We start from the raw sequence: 18,295 nt of genomic DNA, 5'->3' as shown, positions 1-18,295 counted from the left end.
GATGAGCGGGCCAGTTCGGGGCACGGGGTCCTCACACACAGGTGGGCGGGCGGGAAAGGAGCTAGAAGCCCAGTGGATTGAACTGGGAACAGGAGAAGCAGTTGCGGAGCGCAGATTTAAAAGAACCACACATGTGGGTATTCAAGTACAAGCTCCAAGTTAAAGAAAGGAACACAGGGACCTACTGTAGCCAGGGGAGGGCCGAGCTGTGACAGCTCCGCTCGGCGAGGAAGGCTGAGAAGGATTTGACCTGCTACGCTTCCTTGCCCTCCGCCTTGGCGGGCGGTGAGGCGGCGGTAAAGTGCCTCTCTGCACTTGGATAACAGCCGGGAACTATGGCCTTCCTCTGCTTCTCCAGCCCTGAGGATGGATGGCCCGGCTAGTACAACTGAGGCAGCCAGCTAGCACTGGTGCTCCTAAAGCGGGTAGGACTTGTTAGGAGGACCAATCCTACTCCCTTCTCCCGAGGAGGCCACCCATCCTGGCTGAGGAACCAGCTGGAAGAGGCCAGGGTAAGTTGAGAGTAAAATGTTTTTGGAGTGCTCACCAGGCATGTGAGTGAATCATTTTATTTCCTGATTCAACAGTGGAGGAACAGGCTCCAGGTGAATGGCTGCAGTTGTCATCCATTCCCCAAACCACTGTGCCCAGGTCTGCTCCAGGTCTCAGTCCTCCATTCTGGGCCTGCAGTGGTTGAGGGTCAGTCTCTGATGTGGGACAGGGAGACAGCCACACCTCCCAGGCAGCTGGCAGCGACACATGAGAGGAGAACAGCAGAGGTAGGGCCAACCGTGGGAGAACACACTTCCAGAGCCCCAAGGGTAAAATGGCGGGACAAACAGAGGTTCCCTCTCCTAAGAAGAGTGGGACTAGATTCTAAAATTGGAGCCTGAACACCTGGGTGAGGTGGTTGCCTACCACAGGGAACTATTCTGTGGAAAAAGGAAAGAGGGGGCCAGAAAGGGACCAAGTCCTGACCAAATCGGCTTAGTGGATAGAGCTGTGGACTGAGGGGTCCCGGGTTCGATTCCGTTCAAGCGTGTACCTTGGTTGCTGGCACATCCCCAGTGCGGGGGGTGGGGGGGGGTGCAGGAGGCAGCTGGTCAATGTTTCTCTCTCGTCGATGATTCTCTTTATCCCTCTCTCTTCCTCTCTGTAAAAAAATCAATAAATATATTTTTAAAAAGAATAAAGGGAGTGAGTAAGAGCTGGAGGAAGCACCTCCATACACATACACAACCTCCTGATCAAAGTGTCTCTGGAGCACCACCGCAGCCCCCAGAGGGCTGTGCCCACTGCCCGCAGCCCCAGGCTTTCTCAGAGACATGCGGCCATCCAGGTGGGGCCGAGGGAAGCACCTGTGCCAACTGGGCTGGTGATTTTCTCCAAAACCCTTGAGGAAGGACTAGCTCCTCCCTGAGTTTGGCGATGTGGCTTTGGAAACAGGCAAACCTGGGATCAAACCTGGACGTGAACCTGGGCAAGTCACTTAACCTCTCTGGTCTAAGTTAACAACAGTAACACTCCTAGATGCTGTGAGGATTAGTACAGTGCCTGTAATGGGACTGCCCTAGCTTCGTACACAGAACAAGTCATTGTCGCTGCTCTCACTATTCATTATTTTCACTGCCCGCTGCCTGCTTTAGGGCTGTAAGGCAGTGCACCTCTGTCCTGCAGCAGGATGCCACATCATCCCACAGCCTAAGTGACCTTGCACTGGCCAAAGCTTCCGGAGACAAGAAAGGATACAGCATGTCTTGCCGGGGAGGCTGGGCCGAGGAGGCCCTGGGGGAAAGGCCCTCCAAGGAGGCCTGCAGGGTCTGGGCCATGTCATGATCCGTCAGGAGGCCCGTGCTCTGAACCTAAGGGAAGGAAAGGGCGAGGGAAACAGCCCTTTTCAGAGCCTATGCCACACAGGCCTCTCTATCCTCTACCTCCCTGGCCCCCCACCCTGGGCTCCAGCTCCCCACTGGCTCCTCCCGCCCTCCACCAAGCACTCCCACCCTCCACCGAGAAGATGGTATGGAGTGTAGCATCATGGCGGCTACATGCACCCCTTCCCACACACCTGCAGGAGGAAGCCACACAGAGCCTGGAGCGTGGTGGTGGAGAGGGCGGAGAGGTCGGCCGAAGCTGCGCCTTGCAGAACCAGACCCACCTCTTCCAGAGAGAAGACGCTGCTGCCCCGGAACCGCACAAACTGGCCCCGGAGAGAAGCCCCACACAGGCGTGATGCCGCATCGCCTCCATCCAGGTGCCCCCCTGTACTCCCGCTGTGCTCAGCACTGGCTGAGAACACAGCTCTGTGCCCCAGCACCCGTCAAGGAGCTCAGAGTTGGTGAGCACGGGTGGGGTTATGTCATGGGAGAGGGGTCAGTGAGGCAGACTGTGACACCTCCAAGTTGGCCCTGCGGAACCCTTCACCACCCCCACCCCTCTGCCTTGCACCTCCCACTCCTGGCCAAGAGGGACTGTGTGTGTGGTAACCCAGACACACCACCGTGGGTTCATGTCCTGCTGCTCCCGCTTCACTACCTGGATTACATCTCCTCCTCCTCACTCACTAATCCTTCAAGCCTCAGCTAAAACATTCACGAATGAATGTTCTTTCGTTGTTCTTTTATTCACCTCCCCCTCCCAGCTCTGGCAGCGTTCTTGCTCTCTTCTTTAGTCACTTACTCTCTTCCCAGGCCTCGCACTGATTCCTCATGACCCACTTCACTCACTCACAGGTCACTGCTGTTTATCCAGTGGACACTTACTGCCCATCAGGCACGTAGCCTATCTTCTGCTCTACCACCAATAACATCACACTTGAACTTGTCTGTCTCCCTACACTGAGAGGTCCTTAAAGGCAGAGCGTGTGGCTCACCGGCATCCTTGGCACCTATCAGAGGACCTGGCGTGTGGCGGGCTCTGATCAATGTTTGAGTGAGTGAATGGAGAAGGATGCTCTGGCTCTCCCGGGGTGAGGAGATGCGGACGTCGATAGGAATTCTCTGGGCGGGCCTCTTGTAGGATGAAGGCCTGCCAGCCCCCTCTACCTTCTTTGAGGATCAGGGTTACCTAAGGTAAGGTGTCCCTGGCCTCCTCGGGACCACTCAGCTCACGACATTGTTCAGACCAAAGACCATCCTTCCTGCACTTACCAGAGTCAGGAGCCTCAAGATCTCAGGTCTGAGGAAGGAATTCTCTCCAGCATCCAGGAGGGTGAACAGTAAAAACCGGTTCCAGGGCTGGGAGGCCACATGCTGTGCTGTGGGAAACACCAGTCACCCGGAGTGTCAGCGCTGCTTTTCCAAAGGCCGGGGGACATGACTAAGGAGGACTCCCTCCTATTGGCTCAGAAAGGGCTACTCAGCTAGAGGCAGGGTGTGGCCAGGCTGACCCCGGGGAGTTTCTTTCCTCCTGGGCTTCTGTGCTGCCTGGCTCCGGAGACTATATCTCCCACCATGTGGGAGGGAAGCACCAGGAGAGCTCTGCCAGTTAAGAGCTTTGTGATCGTGGCTGGGTATGTGGCCTGACCTCCTGAACCTCAGTGTCCTCATCTATAAACTGGGCATAACGGTGCCATGCAGTGTTGGTAAGAGAATTACACAAAACGAGTGTGATTCACGGAACAGGGGACGCAGTTTGGAGCAGGAAGTGGCAGGGCTGGCCTCCTCCCATCTCCCTCCGGAACATCAGAGAAGGGGAGGGCTTCTACCCATGTCTGGGCTCCTGGCATGCAGGTAGTCAAGCAAGGACTCCAGGCAGCCGACGCAGGCGTGGGACAACAGAGGGTCCTTCTGCAAGAAATCAGAAAACACAAATGTGTATGTCAGGTTTTGTTACCCATGGGTTTTGGTGCCAACCAAGGAAAAAAATTGGTTTTCAGAACAATTCGAATTTCATAACTTCAGATGTAATAGAAAACTAATACATCATGTGACCTAGAAATCCCACTCCTAGGTGTTTACTCAAGAGAAATGAAAACATATATCCACAGCAAGACTTGTCTTCAGTATTATGAGCAACTTAATTCATAACAGCAAAAAATATGGACATCCCAAATACCTATCAATAGATCAATGGTTAAACAAACTGTGACATAGCCATATAATGGGCTACTGCTCATCCATAAAAAATGAAGTGATGATAAAACAATATGGATGAATCTCAAGTGTTACTTAAGTGAAAGAAGCTGGACACAAGACTACATACTATATGATTTCATTCATATGAAATTCTAGAAATGGGCCCTAGTTGGTTTGGCTCAGTGGATAGTCAATCTGTGGACCAAAGAGTCCCAGGTTCGATTGTGGGTCAAGGGCACGGGGCTTCAGTTGGGTTGCAGGCTCCTCCCTGGCCTGGGCCCTGGTCAGGGTGCATGTATTATAGAAGACAACCAATCAATGTGTTTCTCTCACATCAATATTTCTGTCCTTCCCTCTCTCTTCTACTCTCTCTAAAAATCAATGTAAAAATAGCTTCAGGTGAGGATTAAAAATATATATATATCTAAAAATGGTAATAGATATATAGTGCCACTATAGTGGCAGAAAGCAGATTGGTATTTGTGAGGTTCAGGGATGGGGGAAGGGAGCTGACTTCAAAAGGGCAAATGGAGTCCTAGCCGGTTTGGCTCAGTGGATAGAGCGTGAGCCTGCGGACTGAAAGGTCCCAGGTTCAGTTGCAGTCAAGGGCACATGCTTGGGTTGTGGGCTCGATCCCCAGAAGGAAGCCTGCAGGAGGCAGCCCATCAATGATTCTCTCTCATCATTGATGTTTCTATCTCCCTCTCCCCTCCTCTCTGAAATCAATAAAAATGTAAAAAAAAAAAAAAAAAAAAAGGCAAAAGGAAACTTTTTGGGGTGATGGAAATGTTTCATAGCATGAGAATTAGCATCCACTTAATTCTACACTTAAAAACTAATGGGTTTTATTGCATGTAAGTTATAGCTCAATAAAACAGATTTTTTTTAATGTAAAAACTAAAACTAGCAAAAAAAAAAAAAAAAATCCTATGCTCTCCTCATGCTGTTCTTTGGAAGGCAGCAACCTGATGATGAAGGTATGGAGCAGACCCAGATCTGAATCCTTGCTTAGTCACCATCTGTGTGGTCCTGGCCAAGGTGACTCAGCCTTGCTGAGTAGGAATAAAAAGATTGCCTATGTGTCTGAGAGATTAGATGAGAAATGGACAGTGTTTAACCAGTGCTTGGCACAGAGTAAATACTCAATAAATGGTGAATATCTTAGTGAAATGCATAAGGGGGAACATGCCCCCACTTTAACAAGTCCTGCGTCTCTTTCACAGAACCCCTAACAGTGGTTCTCAACCTTCCTAATGCTGCGGCCCTTCAATACAGCTCCTCATATTGTGGTGACCCCCAACCATAACATTATTTTCGCTGCTACTTCATAATTGTAATTTTGCTACTGTTATGAGTTGTAATGTGAATATCTGTGTTTTCCAATGGTCTTAGGCTCTACAGTCTTGACCCACAGGTTGAGAACTGCTAGCAGGGCCGCCTAAGACCATCGGAAAACACATATATTTACATTATGATTCATACCGTGTTTCCCTGAAAATAGACATCCTCAGAAAATAAGACCTAGCGCATGGAAAGATAAGACATCCCCTGAAAATAAGACCTAGTGCAACTTTGAGAGAGAAAATTAAGACACTGTCTTATTTTTGGGGAAACAGGGTAACAATAGCAAAATTACAGTTATGAAGTAGCAACGAAAATAATGTTATGGTTGGGGGTCACCACAACGTGAGGAACTGGATTAAAGGGCCGAAGCATTAGAAAGGCTGAGAACTGCTGCCCTAACGCCTCCAAGGCACTCAGGTGGAAGTGGTTGAACCCACTCACCTCATTTTACAGCTCATTTTACAGCCCAGGAAATGAGGCGCCCCCCCCCCCCCCGAGAAAACACGTGACCTGAGGATACTTGGAGAGTAGGTGGCCAGTCCGGAAACAAACCCTAGGCCTTGTAAAAAGAATAATAATAATAACAGTAAAATAAATGGAGCCACTTTAAAATGCAGTGGAAGCTGCCATCCCAGAGGAACTGCCTTGCAGGCTTTACGCTTTGAACTTTTGGAATGTTACAACAGGGCAGGATAACCTTTTGACTGGGCACAAAGCAAAAAGCTGTTTGTAAAGGTGACAAGCAAGCAGATACTATGTCTGAGCGCCCAGGCCCTGGGTGGAGGGAGCAGACGGATGGCTACAGACTGAAAATTTAAAACACTCTCTAGAATTATGTTAGCTTATTGCACCAATAGAAATGCCTTCCCTCTGTGGGTGTGATTGCCCCTTCCCTTTCTCATAAACACCCTTTGCCTCCTAATCAGAACCCTGTTTGGATTTCTGCCTGAATCGGTGCTTCCCAAAAAGCTATTCTTTTTTTAATCTCAAATAGATGCTTGTTGGCTTTCACTGTGAAAGGTCTTTTCCTTTTAGGTTAAGAGCTTTGTGCCCCTTCTCCTTCTCTAGTCTAAAATTAACTCTTAACCAGTAGGCACTGCCAGCCTCTTGCCAGGTACGCAAGACCACACAGCCGTGGGCCAGCATGCCCCATCTTCCCCACCTGGTGAGGAGTGGTGGGCACAGTGCCACTCTCAGACCGTGTGTCCTATCAGCCCATTCAACCAGCCAGGCCCCCTGGGCGGTGGGCGAAGAGGTAGGGCCACTGGGTATTAAGAAAACCAGGGATCAATATTCAGGCAACAATGGCTCCTGTGCACACGACACACGTCTCGGGACACTGAGAGAACACGGGTCTTGTAGCCGAAAGACAGGTTTGAATCCTGACCTAAAACGTGTGACCTTAGGCAGTTACTTAGTATCTCTGGCACGCTGTTTCTTTGTCTATAAAACTGAGAAGGTAATTTATTCCTTACAGAGTTGTCATGAATGAATAACAGGCCAAGTGCTTTCACAGAACAGGCACTCAGGAGAGGTTACCTCCCCAACCTCCCACCTCCTACTCTCCTAGACCCTTAACTTGACATCAACATCTCTTCTTGTAGGACTGACCCTTGCACTCAAAGCCTCAAACCAGCCGAAACCGGTTTGGCTCAATGTATAGAGCACATGTGTCAAACACAAGGCCCTCGGGCCAAATCCGTCCTGCCAGGCCTTGCAATGTGGCCCTCACCGCGCTGTCATCACTGCACTCCGCTGCATTTCCATCACAATGACAGTTTATGACTGTTCAGTAAACCATTCAGCCTGCGATTTAGGCTGGATTTTAGATTTTGGCCCCTTCTCTGATTGAGTTAGACACCCCTAGTATAGAGCGTCGCCTTGGGGACTGAAAGGTCCCAGGTTCGATTCCGGTCAAGGGCATGTACCTTGGTTGCGGGCACATCCCCAGTAGGGAGTGTGCAAGATGTTTCTAGCTCTCTATCTCTCTCCCTTCCTCTCTGTAAAAAATCAATAAAATATATTTTTAAATTAAAAAAAAAAAAGCCTCAAACCAACTAGTTCCCTGATTTCCAATCTGATAACACATTCTACTCCCACCTCAATCAGAGAGCAAAGTCTGAGCACAAAGGATATGTCTCAGGCCCCTCTTGCCCTCCCCCAAGACTCCCCAGGGATGTAGCATCTGCGCAGGAATCGAGGAGTAAGCCTGAAAGAGCTTCTGGCCCTGGTTAGAAACATATAGAAAGCAAAACCCACCAGTCCGGAGAGCCTCATTCTGAACCTCCAGGTGCAGGGCCAGATCAGGACACGTGGCTGCTCTGAGCAGGCTAAGCCTCTGTACCCCTTCAAACTGACACTAGACAACGCCTGTTTAGTCATACTTACACGTGTGTCTGAGCACCCGGGCAGCGGGTGGAGGAAGCAACCTTTGGAAGCACCTATCTCCCCTCACTCAGGACATTCCACTCAGCCGGTCAAAAACCCTGCAATCCTACCCTCCTCAAGAAATACAAACCGCTTGCTCTTACTTCAGAGAATTCTCACATTTCCTCTGCCCGTGACTAACTCCTCCGCATTGAAAAGGAATGACTAGACCAGTGATCGGCAAACTGCGGCTCTTGAGCCACATGTAGCTCTTTGGCCCCTTGAGCATGGCTCTTCCACAAAATACAACGGCCTGGGCGAGTCTATTTTGAAGAAGTGGCATTAGAAGAAGTTTAAGTTTAAAAATTTGGCTCTCAAAAGAAATTTCAATTGTACTTTTGATATTTGGCTCTGTGGACTAATGAGTTCGCTAACCACTGGGTTTACCTATAAAAAGCTCAATGAGAAGGAAGATAAGAGCATTGAGATAAGAGATTTATTGCAGAATGAGCAAGAATTATATCAGTTAGGGTCTAGTTATTTTTGAACAGAAAAAACACACCCTAATATAAAGCATTATTAACCGGGTAACTGCAGACAAAAAGAGGTGGCAGTTTCAGCAAGGAGCTCCCACTCCAGGTGGACATGTACTGTTTTTGCTCGTCCAGGTTCTATTTTTCCTTCTTCTCGGTACAGTGTGTTTTTTGTGTGTTTTTTGCAACCATGCCTGTCTCATGTTCAGTCCACGTGGGTTATGAGCACTGACCCAAGTCAGGCCTATCAGAGCATCCCAGGCCTCAGCCAGAGTGATTGGCACTTCACCCAAGCCAGGCTAATGAGCTCAATTCTAGGGAGAGAGAAAAACCTCCTTTTTGCTGGAAGGCTATCAGCCAGGAGCAGCTGCGGGTCACCCTGGCATCCCATGACAATAAAGCCAAGTGACTGACATTGTTCTGATGCCACTGTCTAATGACATTGTCTGAGCCTCTGGGACCCAGCTGTGCCTGAAGCCAGTACTGACCCTGAACTTCTCAGTTATGAGCCGTTCTGAGTTTCATTTCTAAACTGACACAGTTTCATAACGAAACTTTACGTGACCAGCTCACTGTAACTTTAAAAGTTCCAAACCAATCCCAGCTGAGAGGCAGCCACTCCTTCTTGCTGCTGTCCTGGTGAACAGGCCCCAGTGCGGGGCTCACTCAGCAAGGGCCTTACCTGCACCAAGAGGTTCTGCAGGCCAATGACCAGGGACAGCACTTGTGATGTTCCCAGGGGAGCCAGGACAGTGTCCTCAGGGGCTTGCGGTGGCCGGGCTCCTGAGGGCACCAGGGTCACCAGGGCAGAGGAGAAGCTTTGCTGCAGGGCTGTCCGCAGGAAGCGCAAGATGGCAGCTAAAAGCAAGAGACCCCTTACACCCAGTCCCCGCCTTCTGCCCCACCGCCACCCAGCTCTGTCCGCCACCCAGCTCTGTTCGAAGAGGGAAACAATGGAGAGGATAATGGGTGGCCGGAAGCTGGCCAGGGGAGGGTGCTCCATCTCAGAATCAGGGGAAGAGCTTTTCTGTTCCGGCCACAGGCCCTGGGCCCACACCTGAGAGCAGTGCGGCCTTTTTCTTCGGGAAGCTGAGGGCCTTCAGCACTTGGTCCAGTTCCACGGACAGCGTCTGGTGAACCTGGCAGGGCAGGGGGGAAAGGGATAGCTCCCACATTCTGGAGCTTGGACTAAAAAAAACCTACCCCAATATCAGTTCTACCCACGCACACATACCAGCTGCATCCAGCAGGACAGGGGAGGCCACACAGAATCCCGTGAGCCTCGCCAGCCCTGGATTCAGGAACGCGAGGAAGGAAATCAAACCTTCCCTGGAGAATGCCATTTCTCCCAAATCTCCCCCATCCTCAAGGACCTCCTCCACCAGGCACCTCCCCTGGCCTCATCTGTGGTTCAGTCTCCACCTCAGTCCACCATCTAACTAACTTAGATCTGGAGTCAGAAGGCCGAAATCAAAATCCTGGCTCTGTCACTAGCCAGCTGTGTGGATGTGGGCAAGTCACTGCCCTTACTTGCCTGCCTGTCTTCCTTCATCAATGAAATGGGGACAATGCCTCCTACTTTCACTTCCTCCAGAGCTACTGTGAGCAGATGAGGGGCAGCACTGGTGAATGTGCTCCTTAACATCGAAGCAATGACCAAGCAGGGGTTGGGAGGGTGGCAGGTTCAAAGCCGTGAGCCTGCTCTGCATTCCTCATCCAGAACACGAGCCGCCTGAAGGCAGGAACTATTTCTGTGCTCAGATCTACCACGCTCTGACACAGAGCAGTTCCTCAGAAATGCTTGTTGGCTGGTGGAGTCGGCAGGTCCTAGGCAGAAGGTGTGTATACAGGTATGCAGATTCCATACTAACGTCAGATGTTAATAGAGGAAAGTTTGTAAAGGTTATATGGGCACTCTTTGTGCTGTCTGCTCAATTTTTCTGCAAATCTAAAACTGTCTTTAAAATTAAGGCTATTAAAAAACAATCAAAATCTCTCTCTCAAAAAACAATCAAAAACAAACAAAGGTCTGGAGATGTGAAAGAGCACAGTTGACTAAGAACAGGAAAAAACACGTGGTAGGAGACCAGGGCAGGAGGAAGGCAGAAAGTAAGGCAGCAGAGGGGCGATGTAAGAAGGGTCTCAGCAGCCAGGTGCAGAACCAAAAGCCACAGGGGTGTAGGCAGAGGGGACGTGTGGACAGATTGGCTGTGGGGACAGATGTGGAGGAGGGAGAGGCTGGGGGCGCGGAGATGATGAACAGGCCACGTTAGCGGTGAGGATGAACACTCAGGCCTGGGCTCTCGGGCAGTGGGGAGGATCAGAGCGAGGGTATTAGGTAACTGGCTAGGGGTGAGCTGAGGAGCAGAGCCAAGGACAGGCTTCCAGCCAGCAGATGACTGCAGGCATACGGGAGGTCCAACAGCTTCACACAGCAAAGCTGTAGCATAGATCCACCACAGACTGCTGCCGCCCTATAGGCCAAACTTTAAAAGTGATTTCACTTCTACACTACTGAGTGTGTGCCTGCCCCTAGATTGGCACCGGGCTGGGCACAGTGTGAGGATACCTCGAAGACTAGCAGATGGTTTCTGTCTGCAGGTAATTGGCTAGGTGTGAGTTGAAGCCAGCACCAGCCTTGAGGAGACAGCAGCCCCCAGAAGAGCTCTGCGAGGCCCTGGCTGACAAGTCCTGCAGGCGGAGGGTGAGTGGAGAGTAGGGGCTCTGTGGGCATGCCCACTGCTCCCTGGTTCCCTGCATCACCTTCCCAGACACCCACAGTGACAGCTTGCCACCCAGCACGTAAGGTCACAGGTGGGCTTCTGCCTTCCCACCTAGCCTGAGAGTCCACTCCGTATGTTCTGGCTACAGAACACCTCTCCACTCTCCATGTATGCACACCCTGTCCGACATTTGTGCAGCTGCCTGCCTTTGCCCATACTGTTCTCTTTACCTACCAATACATGTTCCCCAAGGTAAGGGGAGGGGCGTGCTTTATTCATTAATTATTCCTCTGTGTCTAGAATGCAGCCTGGCATGTAGGTGAGCCAGGTGTGCTAAATGGATTAGTATAAACCTCCTGACAACAACTTTGTGGATGTATTTCCCCCCATTTTGTAGGCAAGAAAACGGAAGCTCAGAAAGTTCAATATCTTGCCGAGGTTACACAGCTGATAAGCCGCAGATCTGGGACCAGACCTCAGGACCTTTATGCCACCCAGCAGGTGGCTGCAGGCCACCAAAGCCCCCGGGGTTAGAGACTAACCTGGAGACTGCCATCGTGCTGCTGGGCAGAGCAGGAGGCAGCGAGCAGCCAGGCCGAGCAGAGCAGCGTGGGCCTGGGCGAGCCCTCCCCGGCCCAGGTGAGCGCCAGCGTCTTCTCCAGGAGCCTGATCAAAGCTGAGCTGCTCAGGAGCACCGCGGCGGCTGCAGAGGGTCCACAAGGCAGGGCCACACGGGTTAGTTACACGAGCCCAGCTCAGGATGCATAGGCAGCACCCAAAGGGGGCTTCACCACACAGTGAATGGACCCAGGGAGCAGTTGGAGCTCCTAAGGGCCCCAGCTTCATTCCAGAACCACAGGTTATCAGAAGCAGAAAGGACCTAGGACCATCTGGTCCAGCCACATCCCCATTTATTTTTTAAGATGGAAAAACCGAGGGCAACAAGAGCCACCGACACTGCCCAGCACCCCTCCTCTTCACTGTCACAGCCTGGGCCCCAGCACCTCTTTTCTGACTGCCCGGGGTGGTCTGATGAAGGCTCCAATACAGGAAGTTGAAGGAAGGCTGCAGGATGTCCATGTCTGTGGGGCTGCACTTGCCACACAGCTTGCTCACTGCAAAAGATGCGAGTCCTCAGTCCCCAGGCACCCATCGCGCAGCACACTGGCTTTATGCACATTGGCCCTCACCCTTGCCCCAGACAGTGGCCCCCCACTGACCATTTCAGTCTTGGGGACCACACCCAAGCTGAGTAGCCTCGGTATCAGTCGGTATTACAGCCAATGAAGGAAGCCCGAAGGCATCAGCACACCTTCCATCTGAACAAACACCCAGAAAGCAGCCCCCAGCTGCGCCTTCGAGCAGACTGCACTGGTTTAGGGGGTCCAGGGGCATCCTATGGAGCTCATGCCAGCACAGACTCCAGGTGGGAGGGTGTGCAGAGGTCATCCAGGCCAACCTCTACTCTCAGCAGGAAGGAGATGCAGCCTCTGAATTCTCCCAGCAATGGGCACTGACCACCTTCCCAGGGGAGCTCTTAACCATCGTGTGCAATGCCCTGACCTGGCCGTCTTCTCTCTCTCACATCACCCCCATCTGACCAACTCCTTAACTCCTAGTTAGCAATCAAGATTCAGCTCACAGTTCACCTCCCCCATGAAGCCTTCCTTAACCTGTCAAGGCCAGATGAGATGCCTCTCAGTGCTCCCCCAGGCCTCATTAGAGCAGTTACCGCTGTAAAGCAATCCCTTTCCTCCGGGGAATTGCCACTCCTTGCTCTCTTGCCCCCATGACCCCAATATAAAACCTGCTGTGTGCCACTGTGTGGATTATACACCTACAGTTAGTCCTTATCTTAACCCTAAATCAGGGAGTATTATCATTTTACCTGTGAGGAACATAAGGCTCACAGAGGCGAGGTGACTGTCCAAGGTCATGTAGCTAGTGATTAACCTAAGAACAAGCCCAGGCCTTCCCAACTCCACTGCATAATTTTATATAATCCATTTTGGGCAGTGTCTCCCAAATACAGGGAACAAACAGAAAAAGATTGAAAGGTCCTGCCGAAACCGGTTTGGCTCAGTGGTAGAGTGTCGGTATTCCGGTCAAGGGCATGTACCTTGGTTGCGGGCACATCCCCAGTAGGGGGCGTGCAAGAGGCAGCTGATTGATGATTCTCTCTCATCGATGTTTCTAACTCTCTCTCTCTCTCTTCCTCTCTGTAAAAAATCAATAAAAATATTTTTTTTAAAAAAAGATTGAAAGGTCCCTTAGCCAGAACCCCGCAGGGATGCAAGGAGGGAAGAAGGAGCTGGCACACCCAGCCGGGCCCTCAGGCTGGCACCTTGGTGAAGGAGCTTCAGGGCCATGCTGTCCAGTTCCTGCTCTGACTCGTTCCTCAGCTGCAGGACCGAGAGGAGGCTCAGCAGCAGCGGCAGGTTCCCCAGGGCTGCGAAGAACGAGAAGGGCTGGTCAGGGGTCTGATGCTCCGGTCACCTCCAGGTCAGACAGATTCCCGTGGGGCTGTGAAAGGTTTGTTGGGATTTATTCCTACTTCCTCCTTCTTCCTCCTTCTTTGGGCACAGGGGAAACTGACATCCTGAGGGCCAACCATGTGCCAGAAACCCACTATTTCATTAAAACCCTGTGGAACAGAGATTTCTATTCCTATTTTGCAGTAAAGAAAATTGAGGCCTCGAGAGGCTGAGTGACTTCTTCAGGGTCCCACAGCTAATAAATGGCAGGGCCAGGACTTGAACCCGAATCTGAACCCAATGCCCACAGTGTTCCCACTACCTGTTTCCACAGAATCTCATGGCTCTTAAGCACTGTTGTCAGAGGGGGCTCACCCTTCCCTGCAAAGGAGGGACTCAGCTCCTCCAGACACCTCAAATCTATTTCCACCCCACCCCCACCCCCACCCCAAATCAGGACTGGGCCAGGTGCAAGTGCCACAGCTCTCCTCCAATTTCCAAGCACTAAATGGCTTGGAAATTTAATTTAAAAATTCAACTTCCTAAAAATAGGAAAAGACAAACCAATCTCAGCCTTTGCAGTATCTTCATACTGTACCGAACATCAAGCTTCCTTGGCTTCAGGGAGTCCCATTCCAGATTTGGAAACCATCCTGGATCTCCCTGGAAGCTTCTAATACACACTGATCCTCCCCCTCCCCGGCTCCTGCTGGCTGCTACTGCCTCCCTGACCTCCACTACATCTCCAGCCTTCTCACCAACTGGAGGCTGCCATTCTTGTGACAAATAGCTCTCAGCACAGCCGTGCAGGGTGGGGACATGCACACATTCTTTAAACATACCCACCCATGCTAAACACACAGCCATTAAACATAAAACCACACACACACACACACACACACACACACACACCCTAAACCAAATATGCTGAGCACCCCCCCTCCAGTGAGAGGGAGGAGGTGAAGTTTAAGTTTGATGCCACACTCGCCTGACTTACAGAGAAAACTGATTCTCTCTCCTGGAGCAGACCTACCTCTTCAGAGAGGCCCATGTCTTACTGACCTTTCAGGTCAAAACATGCCCCCAGCTCTGCAGACTGACCTTCTAATGGGGCCTCCCCATACTCCACCAGCAGATGCTGTAGGATCATCAGGAAGTGACCTCGGATGAGACCACCCACGTGGACATCCTCATTCGTTTTCAAAAAGGTCCTCAGGACAATCAGTACCTTGCGGGCTATACCCGCAGGGCTGGAAGAGATGAGATCCTGAGCAGGAAAGAAGAAGGTCAGAGCTCAAAGGGCATCCTGGTTAGAGACTGGTAGACAGTCGAGAAGAGAGGGGCTGGGAAAGGGCTCGAGATGATGGTCCCACAGAACCTGGGGAAGGAAGTGCTCACCGAGTCAGCACCCATTATGTACCAGCCTGACCTCCTATAGGTCCGTTCTAAGCAGAGGACTCAGAGGCTGAGAGAGATTGCATGCTGTAGATAAAAAGGGGCCACATACAAAATCTGACACGCTCAGGGAAGGCCAGCACGGAAGGCCCTACTAACCACATAGGATGGTCTGAACTTAAAAATTCCTAACTAAACGTGAGTCCTGGCGGGCAGTCACATCCTAGCCTGCAGCTTCCTTGACAAAGGTCATTCTTTACCTTAAAAGTGAGCCCCCTCTATTGTCTTTTTACAACTAAAATGGCACACCTTGGCAATGTCAGAGTAATCTCCTTCTCCAGACCCCTCAGGCACACATGCCATCTCTATGTGCTGTAACTATCTCATACCCAACCATGGAAAAGAAGTATTTCTCTTTCCGTTTCACTTTTTATCCAATCCCAGAGATGCCCCCTTCACTCCACCCCCACCCCATTTGTTTTCTCCCTCCCCTCTACTCCACCACCAGTGGATTTCATGTAACCCTCCTATGGCTTCTTTGACTCTAATGCACATGTGTCAAACACAAGGCCCGAGGGCCAAATCCGTCCCACCAGGCCTTGCAATGTGGCTCGAACCGCGCTGTCATCACTGCACTCCGCTGCGTTTCCATCACAATGACAGTTTATGACTGTTCAGTAAACCATTCGGCCCGCGATTTAGGCTGGATTTTAGATTTTGGCCCCTTCTCTGATTGAGTTCGACACCCCTACTCTAATGTGTAAGGTGAGCTGCAGGACTATTAGGCCCTAAGCGAGTGGTTGCTATAGAGATGAGAGCTGTTTCTCTGGCAGCTGTGGGGGTTTGTGAGGAGCTAAGGCCAGACACTGCGCCTCCCAGTGATCAGCACATCTGATCGGACATCACCATCACCGTTCCCCGGAGCACTTTCTCAGCACATGGAGATTCTGCTAATTGTCATCCGTTTGGCTCAATAAACTCAGAAAAATTATCTACCGGTTTGGACATTTCCTACATGGCCAATGATATGTCAAAGGTCACATAAACCAGTACGTGGCTCAGTGAAGATTTGAAGGCGTAGTTACCTAACTCCAAGCCCAAAGCTCTTTCTACTTTCTAGGACGCCTCTCTCATGCAAATGGAAGCATCCGGGTCAAGGAAAGGTTATTTCGGGACAGCAGGCCTGAGTGTGCCTTAGGGAAAAGAGGAGACGGGAGAAAGGTGCCCCTTGATGGGTGAGGGCAGACTCCGAGGACCAGGTCGGGCCTTTTCTCTGGCTATGTCTGGCTAGTCATGGCAGTCCGGCTATGTCTGCTCCAAGCTGAAATGGCTTGGGTTCAGAAGGTGGGAAAGGACATGGCGGTTTCTTCAGTTTATTCGCTTTCAGGTTACTTTAACAAGTGTATGTTAAAGGCGCAGCCGGTCAGAAGCTGCACCACAGGCTCTCCCACTGACAGCTCCTGGTACCCACTAGCTCCAACGAGCCAATTCCTTTGGACAGGCTAACTCGCGTCAGTGAGGGCTGCGTGCTGTGAGCCCAAGGTCACACACAGACTCCCTGTCCCGGAAGATCAGCTCCTGCCGCGCAAAACCTGACGACAGGGCTCTAGACAAACAGCTCCAAGTGTGCTGATCACTGGATGGCAGTGTCCGGCCTTGGCCTCACAAACCACCGCTGCCAGAGAAACAACCGTCATCCCAATAGCAGCTACTCAGTGAAGGCCTAACAATGTCAGGTACTGCGCTGTATTTAAATGGCAGCTGAATGTTTGTTTATCTGTCTTCATAGTAACTCTGCCAGGTAGGTGTCACCCCAACTTTTCTGGGGCAAACTAAGTAGTCTGCCTAGCAAGAAAGCAGTGGCTCAGTCACCAGGAGCTGGTGAAGGGCAGGGTGAGACCACCTGCGTCTTTGTCACCTGGCAGGGTGAGAACCTCTCCAGAAGGACAGGATCACAGGATGGGAAGGCCGAAGGGAATCTCAGTGCATTTCCATCAACCCTTGTACTTCCCAGGATATGAGGCTGAAGCCCAGAGGGGTGTGATTTTCCCAAGGGCACAGGGCCCAAGGCCAAACCAGTTTCCCGGTCCTCCTCCAGCAACTGCAGGCGTCTGCCTGATTGCCAGATCTGGTCCCTCAGAAACCTGAGTGAGTACATTTTAAAGGCCCAAGAGAAAGGGGGGCTGCTCAGCCTTTGGTGGCCACGGTGAATGCCAGGGGAATGTGTGCGCCCGCACATGGGCCAGTGGGAAGGCTCTGGGCAGAACACAGCCTGCTCTGTAATTGCTCCTGCTCAGAGCTGTCAAAGAACTCTCTGGGACTGGACCAGCCAGGCTGCCATGGCCTAGCAGGGAACAAACAGAGCTTCTGTGACATCACTGTCTTTTCACATCTAAACCACCTACATGAAAGACCACCCATTGATAAGAGTGGCAATTAACAGCTTTGTTTTCAGTTGTTAATTACCCTTATCGAAAACAGAAATTGGTACCAACACATATTTTTAGACTCTTCTCCCTCCTGCGGCTAGAGATTGGGGGGAAATGGTAGGAATTATATATATAAAACAGACAACAAAGTTGTTCCTCACTGTTTTGTTGTTGTTTTACCACTGGTGTTTCTAGGATCTGAGTTAGTGCAAAGCTAACTTTAGGTTCCAATCATGGTCATGACCTTCATTAGCGATAGGACCTTGGGCAATTCAATAAGCTCCTCAGAGATTCACATTCTGTTGTTGAAGACCAAAGGAAAACCAAGCGAAGCTTCAAAGAAGAGGAGGGACCCTGTTTAATCCACCGGCGGACTCTGGGAACAGCTTTTCAAATCTGAGTGACGGAACACGCATGGGGCCCTCCCTTCTATCTCCCTCCCACAAACATGGATTATGCTTCCGGTCCTTTTCGTGGGCCTTGCAAGAAGGCCCCCAGGTGTTGGGGTCTCCAAGCCATATCTGATGGTCTGGCCTGGCGTCAGAGTTAATAACCCTCCCTCTGGAGCAGTGCACTGTACACAGTAACAGGCTCTGCAGGACCAGTATCTGGGAAGGAGGTAGTGACTTAATTATAGGTTATCAAGAATGTACACTGAGTTTGCTGGGATGAATTCAGATCACTAGCCCCAAATATCAGGGTTACATTGGAATTAGCCCTTTTTAGCCTTCTCATTCGGTGGCTCAGTCTGGATCCAGGTGGAAGGAACCTAGAGCAACCAGAACTAAGCCTAGAGGGTCTTAGGCTCTCCAGCCACTCCCACAGCCCAGGGGACTGTGTGCAGCATGCCAAGAGTGTTCCTATGTGTCCTTTCATTATCCTCCCGTTATCTCCATTTTACACATTGAGAAAACCGAAGCTCAGAGAAGCCTTCATCTTTATAAGTCTATACAA

At 51.0% G+C, this 18,295-nt stretch overlaps 1 protein-coding gene across 1 annotated transcript in view; it reads right to left on the bottom strand.

The window, feature by feature from the left end:
* Positions 1 to 296: 296 nt before the first annotated feature.
* Positions 297 to 18,295, bottom strand: part of MEI1 (meiotic double-stranded break formation protein 1) — a 51,457-nt gene continuing 33,458 nt past the window's right edge. Inside the window, exons 21-31 of the mRNA XM_036425474.2 lie at positions 14,619 to 14,784; positions 13,388 to 13,492; positions 12,048 to 12,158; positions 11,586 to 11,746; positions 9,378 to 9,459; positions 9,003 to 9,178; positions 3,707 to 3,788; positions 3,150 to 3,256; positions 2,069 to 2,200; positions 1,750 to 1,862; positions 297 to 746 (exon numbers count right to left, since the gene is read on the bottom strand). Of these exons, the coding sequence (XP_036281367.1) occupies positions 701 to 746; positions 1,750 to 1,862; positions 2,069 to 2,200; positions 3,150 to 3,256; positions 3,707 to 3,788; positions 9,003 to 9,178; positions 9,378 to 9,459; positions 11,586 to 11,746; positions 12,048 to 12,158; positions 13,388 to 13,492; positions 14,619 to 14,784 (1,281 nt within the window). The 3' untranslated portion in view covers positions 297 to 700. The remainder of the gene's footprint in view (positions 747 to 1,749; positions 1,863 to 2,068; positions 2,201 to 3,149; positions 3,257 to 3,706; positions 3,789 to 9,002; positions 9,179 to 9,377; positions 9,460 to 11,585; positions 11,747 to 12,047; positions 12,159 to 13,387; positions 13,493 to 14,618; positions 14,785 to 18,295) is intronic.

This window comes from Pipistrellus kuhlii, unplaced genomic scaffold (assembly GCF_014108245.1).
Source record: "Pipistrellus kuhlii isolate mPipKuh1 unplaced genomic scaffold, mPipKuh1.p scaffold_m20_p_81, whole genome shotgun sequence".
In the NCBI taxonomy this organism is placed as follows: domain Eukaryota; kingdom Metazoa; phylum Chordata; class Mammalia; order Chiroptera; family Vespertilionidae; genus Pipistrellus; species Pipistrellus kuhlii.
Note: the sequence above shows the minus strand (reverse complement) of the source record. Positions and strands in the feature narration are given on the sequence as shown.